This window comes from Alternaria novae-zelandiae, assembly GCF_023758075.1.
Source record: "Alternaria novae-zelandiae strain BMP 2774 chromosome Unknown scaffold_18, whole genome shotgun sequence".
Classification (NCBI taxonomy): Eukaryota; Fungi; Ascomycota; class Dothideomycetes; order Pleosporales; family Pleosporaceae; genus Alternaria; species Alternaria novae-zelandiae.
In genome coordinates, this window is record NW_026056978.1 from 273,138 (window position 1) to 285,194 (window position 12,057).

Sequence of the window (12,057 nt, forward strand, 5' to 3'; positions counted from 1 at the left end):
TAGTATATATACTCCGGGTGTAACGAACCACGACTAGGCTAGAGCAATGCTCCCGTCGTCGCATCCTAATGTATACGAAAACAAGGTTCTCAAACAACTGCAGCGTCTTTGTCTCATTGTCATGAATTATGCTGTGATTTTGTGTCTTATCCTACCCTATTCTACTCTGAGCTACCGAGCTTTATCTCCAGCACACCCATGACAGGATTCGCCTTCAACAACTCCAATATCGCCGGGAAGTTCTCATCCGTTACGACAGTGTACTCGGGCCAGATCTTGCCATCCCGCGTCTTGGTATCCCAGTGTATCCTGAACTCTTGGATCGTCTCTTTGGGGCCGTCGGCGGCCTTGTGCTTCGCCATGACTGTGGTTTCATCGTTAGCGATAAGTCCCAAGCTGTCTGTCTGACATGTGGTGTGTTCGGCTTCGACGTACATTCGGCGCAGTTGGGACTCGATGAGATTGTAGAAGTGATCTGCGCGTTGAGCGACTTCAGCGTGATCTTGGAGGATGTGTCGAGCAGGAGGAATTCATGGCGGTTCGAGGGCGGGATCGTGAAGAGGAGGGGGAGAGACATTGTTGCTGCTGTAATTGTGTTTTTGGTGTCAAGTCTGTTTGGATGCGCGTGTGTACCTCAGAGAAGGACCTGGGAAGCTTCACAAGTCGTTATTACCACAAGAACTGCGCTTTGCAGGTTTCGTAGACTTCCAAGGTTGGATGCGTGGTACATGGATCCCGATTTACGTCATCGGCATGGGTCGCGCTCTGCCGTTGGACGCGTTGCAGCGCGTGGCTGACAGGGGTGTGTGCCCCGCTCTTCATCGAATTCTCGTCGTGGGTCTGGATGCGAGCTATTGGAATTCTGCAGACGCAAAGAAGAACATGCTGCTTTGAATGAGCGTAATTTCGCGAAAGACTATCTTTGCTATCATGTACTATGCAGGCACTCTCTTGGAAAGCACCATCTATGGATCACGGATGATAATGCAGGTACTTCAAACCTCCATGCGAAATCTATCTACAGCCCCTTAATCTTCTCCTCCAGCGCGCGTTTGATAGCTAAAGTCTTGTTAGCAAAATCCTGAACATCAGTCAGCCCAAGCGATAACTTACCGTTGCAGCTCTCATTAGCATCGCCAAACAACATCTTCGTATTCTCCATGAAGAACATCGGATTGGGTACATCGGCGTATCCACTCGCCATACCCCTCTTCATAATAACAACCTGCTTGCTCTTCCACGCATGTAGCACCGGCATACCCGCAATCGCACTACCAGGTTCCAGCGCAATGGGATTGACGGTATCATTTGCGCCGATGACGAGGGTGACATCTGTGTCCGGGAAGTCGTCGTTGATCTCATCCATCTCGAGAACAATGTCGTAGGGAACGGATGCTTCAGCGAGGAGGACGTTGCATTGTCCTGGCATGCGGCCTGCGACTGGGTGAATGGCAAAGCGCACGTTGATGCCTTTCGCACGCAGGCTTTTGACAAAGTCGGCGAGTGCGTACTGCGCTTTCGACACGGCCATGCCGTACCCGACTACGATGATGACGTTTTCTGCGTTGACGAGAGCTTCGGCTGTTTCTTCCGATGTGGTCTTGGTTATCTCACCCTCGACCTTGGTCTGGGATTGGACTGTAGGGGCTATACCACCGAAGAGGACGTTGGTGAGGCTTCGGTTCATGGCAACGCACATGATATATGAGAGAATTGAGCCTGATACCCCAATGAGGGCGCCTGCAGAGAAAGAGGTGCGAAGTCAGTATATGTCTCACATGCAATTCGTACAGCTAGGACTTACCAACACTTGTTAGGAGTGGGTTATCCAGCATGAAACCCTCGGCTACTAATGCGAACCCGGAATATGCGTTGAGTACTGTAATAACAACTGGCATGTCTGCTCCGCCAATAGCGGCAGTAGTCGTGTAGCCTTTGACAAAGGACAGAGCTGCGTTCCCGACGAGACATGCTGCGCCGATAAGAGGGGCGCCCGGTGCATAGGTCAAGAAGGCGCCCATGGTTGCTACGTTCGCACCGAGCAGCGTGCTGTTGATGAGATGCCGGCCAGGTAGCGCCAGAGGTTTCGAGCTCATCTTTGCGGCTAGCTTGAGGAAGGCAACAATCGATCCGGTAAAGGTAACACCTCCGATGAGAACACCAAGGTAGGCGGAAACCATATGAAGAGTGGAGATATCTCCAGAGTGACCCAGGACGCTACCGATACTCGTGAGTACAGCAGCGAGACCGACGACCGAATGCAGTGCCGCGACCGTCTGGGGCAGCGAGGTAGGCGTGATCCTCCGTCCGATCATCAGTCCAGCAACAGTACCCACCGTGGCGAGACCGGCGAACTGGGTGAGAACATCAGAAGAAAAGCCGACGGCAGCCAGGGATGCGAGAAAACCCGAGAAAACACCAAGTATACCCAAGAAATTACCGCGACGAGCTGCAGAGTGGTACGAAGTCAGTAAACGTCTCACATACATTTCGTACAGTCGTAACTTACCTGTTGTCTGCGACGCAAGTCCTGACAACGAGGTCACGCAGAGAACACTACTGACAAGGTAGCCTGCTTGGACCAGACCTGCCATGCCAGTGGAAGCTGCTGCGATGAAGCCGCCTCCAAACAGAGCTGCGGGTACTGCATAAAGCCAGGGATACTCTTTGGGGTCAGTCGGTCGTCTGAACATATCAAGCATACGCTTAGATATAACGAAACCACCCGAGATGTTAACGAAGGCCAATAGAACCGACAAGGCTCCGAGGGTTTGCGGGATGGTCTCGGGCAGATAGCCGCCACCCATAGCGTACAGGCCACCAACTCCGATGATACCAGAGATGGCGTTCGTTACGCTCATAAGCGGAGAGTGCAAAGCAGGTGCAACACCCCAGACCACTACAAGTTATCAGCATGAACAGTATGATATCTTAAAACAGCCAAAGCGTATTTCGAGAGATACATACTAGTAAGAAGTTAGCAAAATATTTTGAAAGCTATTCGTGGCGGCTACTTTACCCTCGATATCCGATCAGACTGGCGAGCGAGAAAGTGAAAGCTTGGCCCATGAACAGTGGGCCCGTGAATTTACCTAGAGTCAGTGCAGCAGTCATACCAGCGGTAACGCTAGCTACCTGACGAGACTGCGTCTGCCACGGTGTGAGAGCGACAGCGTTGGCAACTTGGTCGGCAGGCGAAGGTGCAGGTTTCGCTTGAACTGGTGGAGGGGCCGGACGTGGAGCTGGAGGAAGGACCTTGCCGTTGTAGGTGACAATAGCTCCGCGGGTAACTTCGTCAGTGAGATCGACATCGTAGTACTTCTCCTTCTTGTCCTTTGGAGTTAGCGAAAGCAAGAACTTGGTAACGTTGTTTGAGTAGAGAGTTGACGACTGGGTTGGTAGACGGGACGGAAGATCGGTGTAGCCTGCATTCGCGGTCAGTATTGGATCATCTCGGGGAGTCCCAGAACCAACCTATCACAGAAACATCTTTGTAATCTACCATCTGGCCAGGTTCAGTAGCTTCGCAATTACCGCCAGCTTCAGCCGCTAGATCCACGATGACGGAGCCGGGTTTCATTGCGCCGAGCATGGCCTTTGTGATTAACTTGGGTGCAGGCTTGCCTGGGATCAGGGCAGTGGTAATCACGATATCAACTTCTCGGCACTGGTCATAAAAGAGCTTCATCTCGGCCTCGATGAATTCCTTGGACATGACTTTGGCATAGCCACCAGCTCCGGAGCCGTCTTCGGCGATGTCGACTTCGATGAATTCTGCACCTAAGGATTGGACCTGCTCACGTGCTGCAGACCTAGTGTCGAAACCACGAACAATGGCACCCATACGTCGAGCCTGGCGCCGACTTTAGTGAGACTGCATGAATCCAGGGAAGTGCCGCACTTACCGTAGCAATCGCGCTGAGTCCGGCGACCCCGGCACCGATTACGAGGACTTTGCAAGGAGGGATCTAGCAACGTTTAGCAGGGGTCTAAACTGGATGAAGTGACGATCACCTTTCCAGCAGCAGTCACTTGGCCAGTTAAGAAGCGACCAAAGGTATTGGAAGCTTCCAGGACGGCTTTATAGCCAGCAATGTTCGCCATTGACGACAGTGCATCGAAAACTTGCGCTCGTGAGATACGCGGAATCATGTCCATTGCGAATGCAGTGGCCTTGCGGGAAGCAATTCGATCAACGGTCGGCTTGTTCTGCATCGGGTAGAGCATTGAGATGACTGTGGCGCCCTCTCGGATGGCATCCACTTCGCTGTCTTTTCCATCAATGCTAAGGGCCCGGACCTTGAGCAGGATATCACTCTCTGAGAAGACATTCCTGTGGTCGACTGTCTGCGCGCCAGCTTGCTCAAACGCTTTATCCGTAAACTGCGCAGCACTGCCAGCTCCACGCTCGATGAGGATGCGCGAGAAGCCTTTCTTGAGTAGAAGCTTCACGTTCTGCAAAATAAGGTTGTCAAGTAAGTAATTGTCTCAAAGACAGCGAATGCGAGAAGAGACTATACCTGTGGCGTAATCGCGACCCTTCGTTCGCCAGGATAGCTTTCCTTGGGTACTCCAATAGTGAGGTTGGAATAAGGACCTGCGGTGAACGGCGGGGTGCTAGGTAGCTCCTCGTCGTGCGGATCCGATGCCTGCCCGGATGCATACCGCGCGACAGCGGTGACCTGCGAGACATGGTGCTGCAGGGAAAGCGCGGGCGGGTGCGGGCGGCTAAGTCCCCGAAGGCTTGTTGTAGTCAAAGTATGTTTTGGAGAACGATCACCACGTCCCAGCAGAGGTGTTGCTTTCAGACCAGAGGTGACAGCACACTGCTTCAGCGTAGCAAGTAAGCTGCCCCGCTGCGGGTGAAGGGCCAGCGCCCTACGGCCAGTGAGACAGTTCAGAGAAGGACTCATGCTGTCTCTAATGAAAACGAGCAAAGGGTGAAGCTGGGAACCCGCATCTGTTGGCGATTTCCAAAGTTGTTCCGAAAGAAGGCACGGCTAGCAGCTGAACGAAGGCCAGAATGCAGTGTGAGTGAGCACCACAGATGCCACGGTTTGCGAGACATGGTGGTACAATAAGGCGGTACCTTTGGGCCGCGTTTCCCTTTCTCGTGTTTGTGTTCTGCCGAATTAAACACGACCGCGCAGCGCTTCCCCGCACTCCTCCACTCTGCCCTGCATGAACCCAGCCCAGGATGCACGAGTCCACGAGTCCACGAGTCCACGAGTCCACGAGTCCACGAGTCCACGAGTCCACGAGTCCACGAGTCCACGAGACATATCATAATGCACTTCTCTTCTCTTCATGCGTTCGCGACGGTTTCAAAGCGAAAAACGGTCCGTCTTGGTTGCTTAACAATAAAGTTTACAATTCAGAACGTTACGGGTCTTTGTTCAGCACGTTGTCCTCCCACGGAAGATGGGTGAAGGTTCCCCGCTCGTGCCAGGGGATCACGCGCTGTGGGGCACAGTCCCGACCGTTTGGTCCATCTTCCGTTCGAAGCGCGCTTGGTATCTTTGGTTCCGTCCACCAACGCATCCTGTTAGTACCTCGCTCAAGAAAACAAAAACATAACACCCTGAAGCTTACGTTGACTTCAGATCCCTCACTTTGCGTGTGTGCATCTTGATGTGAGCTGCAGACCTGTTCAGGCGAGCGACGCGCACACGTGGAAGAGCTCCGCCGTCAAAATCGTCGTACGATCGATCGGGATCTTTTGAGCAAGCCTAGTAGATGAGTTGATTCAATCGGGACGATACTTCAATAGGAAGAAGAAGGCAAATTCAAAGAGCACATATTGTTACATTACAACTACCAAGATGCTAAAATCATACTAAGGAGTGACTATGCGACGAGCTAATGCTCAATGTAAAGCCAAAGAGTTATTTACAGAAACGAAGAAGAGTATTAGTCATGATATCCACCGTCAACCATCACCATCTCGAATTTTGGTACGCCCATGCGATGCAGACATAAGTCGTTGTTGTTGTCGGAAGAGCAGCGAGCGTTTACTCGTCGCGCTTGTTCTTGAAGTAAGACCAGCCACCCCAGTTGAAGCTGGCGTTGACATCGACGTCCCAGGTGAAGGACTTCTGGCAGCCCCACTTGGAGGTACCACCGACGCTGATGTCGAGGTTGGCCTGAGTGGCAAGGAACTTCTTGGTGAAGAGACGGCAGTGGGTACCGAAACCCTTGCCGTCCTTCTCGAGGTAAGCAGCCTGGAACTGGACGCAGCCACCCTTGTTCATGCCGAACATGGAGAGCCATGCGCCAATGATGCCGTGCTTGCGGTTGACCTCGTTCTGCTTCTGGGCGTAGGCAGCGCAGAGAGAAGGATCGAAAGGACCGGGGAAAGTAGTCTGACCCATGCAGTAGGGCTGCTGGTTGTGGAGCTTGTGGCCGCAAGATTGGGGCTTGCTGCAAGAAGGAGGAGTAGGAGGGTTGTAGGTGCCCTTGTTGTAACCATTGGAACCGACTAGAGGTAGGGGTACGAAGTCAGTATATGTCTCACATGCATTTCGGACAGCTGGAACTTACCTATCACGACCTCGAATCCATCCTGGCCCTGGCCGACGTTGGTAGCAGACTCCTTCTTGACATCCTGTCCCCAAAGAGTGCACTTGAAGCGGGTAACAGAGTCGGGCTTGTCGCAAGAGCACTGACGCGGGTTCCACTTGGGGTCACGCTCAATGTAGAGGTTGAAGCCAGTGCAGGTGGAGGTAGAGTCGCACTTGGCGGCACAAGCAGCAGTGTCGTAGCTGGTAAGCTCGTAGTATCCGAGGTAACCGCTGCCCTCTACGGAAGCGCTAAGGTCAACGAAAGAGGAGGTGTAGCCAGATGGCGACTTAGCACTAGTAGCCATCTTGTGGTAGACCTCGTTGTTCTTGAAAGCATCGGCAGTGTCGGGGGTGGTAGGTGGGCCGTAGGCGTTGGGCTGAGCAGCACATGGGTCATCGGGGTTGATGAATCCGCAGTATGTGCCGACCTCGATCTGAGTAGCACAAGCGGGATCGGCAGTGAACGCGAAGGTGTTGGTCCAGCTAACCGGGGTGCACGAAGATGGTGCGAGGTTGGTAGAGGACGGGTTGCCCTCAGGTGCGGCGGTGGGGGCAGGAGCAGGAGCCTTGGTAGGAGCGGGAGCAGGAGGGTTGTTCTGCTGGTTCCAGTTCCACCAGAAAGTAGGGTCGCGTGCCTCAAGCTGGGCACCAACGGTCCTCTTTGCCTGCTGAGCAGTGGCAGCGCCGGTAGCAGCGGCGGCGGCAACGTCCTGAGCCTTGGCCTGGTTGTAGGCCTGCTCACTGACGACGCCTGCCTTGGGGCCCTGAGCGAGGTTGTTGGCCATGGAATCGAATTGGTTGACATCGAATGCCTGAGGAGCAGGAGAAGCGGCCACGAGGGCAGCAGCCCCGAGGAAGAGAGAGTAACGCATATCGAAAGATCGAATAGAAGAGTAGCGAAAGTAGTGTAGGAGATTGTAGTAGTGAAGGACCGATGCTGTTGAGCTGATGATGAGTTACTGCCCAGTGTGCCAGAGGGTCTTATATACATAAGATGCACATAGTCATGCCCTGTCGACCTCGGTGGTTGACTACTGATTTGAGATCGATGTCATGGGTGGAGACGAAAACATGGCCGGTAAGTTCGACCTGTCTTCCTGAAAGAGTTGGCGGCAGTGCCTGGAAACAATAGTCCACCAAACTTTAGCCTAGCTCCGGGTGAACTGTCGTGGTCGCCAACGCCAGGAACGTGCAGCACGCATGCAGGTACCGAGGCCGCCACCAATAAGAGCCCAATAGCAGGCTTATCTTGCTGCGCGTTCGTTATATAAATTATATACAATTACTAATTATCTTTTTAAGTTTAAAGTAGTAGTTTAGTATTATAATATTACTTCTTAAATAGATAAGTAGTATCTAGTACTATAAAATAAATAAGAAATTTAGTTAATAACTAAAGTTTAGTAGTAACTTAAATAGTTATAATAACTATAAGTAAAGTCTTTTATTAAAAGATATTAAAAAGTATTAAAAGACTCTAAGCTAGTTCTTTTTAGAACTACTAGAATAATTTTAATATTAATTTAAAATATATTACTATTAGTAATAAGGTTATTACTAGTTTATAGTATAAACTAACTTTATACTTACTTATATAACTTTTTTTATACTATAACTAGAAATAACTAAAAATATCTAGTAATAACTAAGATAATATATAGTAATAAGTATACTACTAATAAAACTTACTATACTTATTTTTTATTAACTATAATTTTATCTCTATTTTTTAGTAATATTAATATTATAACTACTAGTAGATAGATTTTATTTAAAATAACTATAAAATACTACTATAGTATCTATTTAAGTAATAGTATTAAGTAAAAGAAGATAAGCTATAAATACTTTATTTTTAGTATTTTATTTTTTATTATTTATATCTAGAATCTTAGTAATAATCTTATATTACTAGTATATAGTCTAAGCTAAGTATAGAAATAGTATAAGCTTCTTATTTAGCTTTACTATATATATAAAATTATAAATATAAATAGTAATAGTAATTAATAGCTCTTTTTTAGTTAGCTTACTAATTAGCTAATTTTTTACTTAGTTTATAAAAATAAAATTATACTTACTATTTTAGAATAGCTTATATATTTTATTAGTAAGCTTCTTAAATATAAGAATAAATAAATAAATAAATAAAAGCCTTACTCTAATTAGATAATTTTTTAAAATAATAAAAGTATTAATAAAACTTTCTATAGCTCTAGAATAATATATATAATTTAAGATATAGCTTTATATTATATTTCTTATTATATAAATAGTATTTTATTTTATAGTTACTAGAATAGCTTTTAGAATAGCCTCTTTAATAAACTCTCTTTTAGTAAAAGTAGAGTAGCTTATATAAGCTTTATAATAGTAATATAGTTATATAAAAAGTAATTAATATAGTAATAATAAAGTAACTTAGTAAAGCTTTTTAGTAAAGTAGTAAAGTAATATAACTAGTAAGAGATTAGTTTTATATAAACTTATAATTATCTAAAAAACTTATAAATAGTTTAAAGTACTAGTATAGCGTTTAGTATTAGATTTAAGCTACTTTAATATATCTTTAATTTCTAAGAGTAACTTATAAAATAGAAAAAGCGCGCTTTTACTAAAAAAGATTTTAGTATATATATTCTAACTATAAACTTTTAAAATATATTACTTTATTAGTTATAAGCTAATAAGTGTATATAATTATATTATAATTTTATAGAGATTAGTATTAAAATTCTCTTATAAAGTACTTTAGTATTAAAATAGCTTTATAGCTAGTCTAAATTTAGAAGCTTTAACTACTTTAAAAATAGTAGTACTAAAACTCTAAGTCTTAGCTTACTTAACACTATACTTTTAAGAGTAGATAAAACTTTTAGTTATATATTCTTTAGTAGACTAGTAATAGATTTTACTCTTTTAGAACTAGTTTATAAGCTATAGAATTATTAGTTTACTTATAAAAGTTATTATAGTTCTATCTATAACTATCTAGTTATATTATTATATAACTAGCCTAGCCTAATTAGATTAGACTAGCGCTAGCTCTAAAATATAAAAGTCTTTATACTTCTATATTCTACTTAATAGCTTATATTTTATTATATATCTATCTAATTATATCTCTTATATTATATAAGCTTCTTTTTAAAATAAGTCTAATACTTTATATATAAATTATATTATAGTTATAAATAATATTAACTAATATATTTAGCGCGTAATACTAATAGATTACTATAGCTTACCTAATAAAGCGCGTAACACTAACTAGTTATAGTAGCTCTATATTTTATATCTTTACACTACTAAGATATAGTTTAGAATACTAAGAACTCTACTAATAGTAGTAGTAGTAGTAGTAGTAGTAAGCCTATTAATATTACTAATACTTAGACTTAGCTAGATATTAACTAGAGCTTTAATAATAGCTTTAGTAACTTTAAAAATAATAATAACTTTAATAATAGTAAGAAAATAAGCTTCTACTACTAATATACTACTACTTTTTAGAAGTATTAGCGCACTTATAGAGTATACTTTAAGAATAGTAATAGTAAAAGTAGTAGTAGTAGTAGTAGTAGTAATAATACTAATAACTACGCTACTTAATACTATTATAACTTATACTAATAGTCTCTTTAGACTATACTTAAGTCTAAAAGCTAGACTATTTTTTTTATTATCTAGAATAATAATACTAATACTATATATATTTACTTTTATAACGTCTATAAAAATAGTAAAAAGAAGTATCTTTATAATATCTATACTTCTAACTAGCTTAAGAAAGCTATTAATAAATATCTAGACACTATTTTTAGCTACTTTATTAATATTATAAATAACTATATTACTTATAATAAGAAGCTTAACTAACTTTATAATAACGCTTACTTCTAGAAAAAAAAAGTTACTATATATATTAAGCGCGTAAAGGCCTAAGTTAAGACCTTTACTAATATTAAACTTAAAGTACTTACTAAGAAGTATACTTATATAACTAAGAAAAAAAATAACTATACTATTTATATTAATATTATTAATAATAAGATAAAAGCGTTATATAACTCTAATATTTATCTTTAGACTTATATCTCTAAACTTATAAATAAAAAAAACTAGTTATAGTAGCGCGCTAGAATTCTTACTAATAGTAGTATTAATTTAAATAGTAGCGCTACTAGTAGTTATACTTATCTTAATAGTACTAGCTAGCTACTAAATAACTAATATTATTCTACTATACCTACTAGCTTACTACTAGCTCTATTTATATACTTTAATTCTTTTATAAAATATAGTAGTAACTCTCTAGCTTTACTTTTATAGCTTTTTTAATTTACTTATTTAGTCTCTAAGAATCTTACTACTATAAATATAAAGCTTAAGAATATTAATATTTTTTATAGTAACTCTAGTAGTAATACCTCTAAGTATAAGTACTAGTAATAGTTTATATAGAACTTTCTTAATAAAACTAATATCTATACTACTATTAAAAACTAAATAGATAATATTATTAATTACTTTTATAGTTTAGCTATATAATAAATTAAGTACTAAGCTTTTATAAATTATTATACCTAGTTTATTAATATCTAAAAATTTATTAAGAATCTTAACTATACTTTTAATACTATAGATCTTTTTAGTAATACTACTATAGCGCTATATAATAGTACTTTTAAGTAAAAGAATAGTAAAGCTTTTAATACTTAAGTTAGGCGCTTTATCTTAGTTATTACGCTTATTAATATAGCTAACTAAGAGCTTATCTAGTATACTATCTACTTTATAAAGTATAAATATAATACTTTTATATAGTATTATATTAGTAATACTTAGAACTAGTTTATCTATAACTATTATACTTAAGTATAGTTTTTCTACTTAATAGAAGGCATCTCTAGCTCTAATACTACTTATAGTAGCTAAGATAGTAGTAGTTCTACTAGTACTACTATAGCTAATAGTAGTAGTTACTTTATAAGCATTTACACTAACTATAGATAGACTAAAGTCTAGCTAGTAGTTTTATCTAAGTAAAGTAAGTACTTTAAGTATAGTAGTACTTATAATACTAATAGTAAGAACTATTATATAAGTAATAATAACGCTTTATTTATCTATAAAACTAAAGCTATAGTTATAGTATTTAAGATTCTAGCTCTATAAGCTACTCTTACTAATATAGCTCTATAGGCTTTTATTAAGAATACTACTAACTTAGAAAACTAAATATCTTTAGTAATAGTTACTACTAGAGATAGAAGAAATAAAAAAATAATATACTACTCTAGAGTTCTCTAGTTACTTTATATATATCTAGACTAGTATCTACTTACTCTAATATACTTTTTAATATTCTTATTAGACTACTATTTTCTTTACTTCTAACTTTACTAACTCTAAGCTTACTAGAGTAAAAGACTAAAATTTTATAAATCTATATATAATATTTAGAGAACTAGATATATACTAATAATAGAAATAA

At 41.5% G+C, this 12,057-nt stretch overlaps 3 protein-coding genes across 3 annotated transcripts; all 3 read right to left on the bottom strand.

Annotated features, from left to right (window-relative positions):
- Positions 1-161: 161 nt before the first annotated feature.
- J4E88_008209 (uncharacterized protein) lies at positions 162-577 on the bottom strand (the record flags this gene model as incomplete). The annotated part of the gene is made up of 2 exons (XM_049401821.1): positions 162-364; positions 436-577. The coding sequence occupies 2 exons, from the start codon at positions 575-577 to the stop codon at positions 162-164; spliced, it is 345 nt and encodes a 114-aa protein (XP_049252359.1).
- Positions 578-1,018: 441 nt separating this feature from the next.
- J4E88_008210 (uncharacterized protein) lies at positions 1,019-4,913 on the bottom strand (the record flags this gene model as incomplete). Its single annotated transcript, XM_049401822.1, has 9 exons — positions 1,019-1,059; positions 1,114-1,740; positions 1,805-2,449; positions 2,510-2,856; positions 3,020-3,425; positions 3,475-3,853; positions 3,906-3,968; positions 4,015-4,455; positions 4,521-4,913. 9 exons carry the CDS (start codon positions 4,911-4,913, stop codon positions 1,019-1,021), a joined length of 3,342 nt encoding a protein of 1,113 aa, XP_049252360.1.
- Positions 4,914-6,011: 1,098 nt separating this feature from the next.
- On the bottom strand, positions 6,012-7,432 carry J4E88_008211 (uncharacterized protein; the record flags this gene model as incomplete). The annotated part of the gene is made up of 2 exons (XM_049401823.1): positions 6,012-6,478; positions 6,541-7,432. 2 exons carry the CDS (start codon positions 7,430-7,432, stop codon positions 6,012-6,014), a joined length of 1,359 nt encoding a protein of 452 aa, XP_049252361.1.
- Between the last annotated feature and the right edge of the window lie 4,625 nt (positions 7,433-12,057).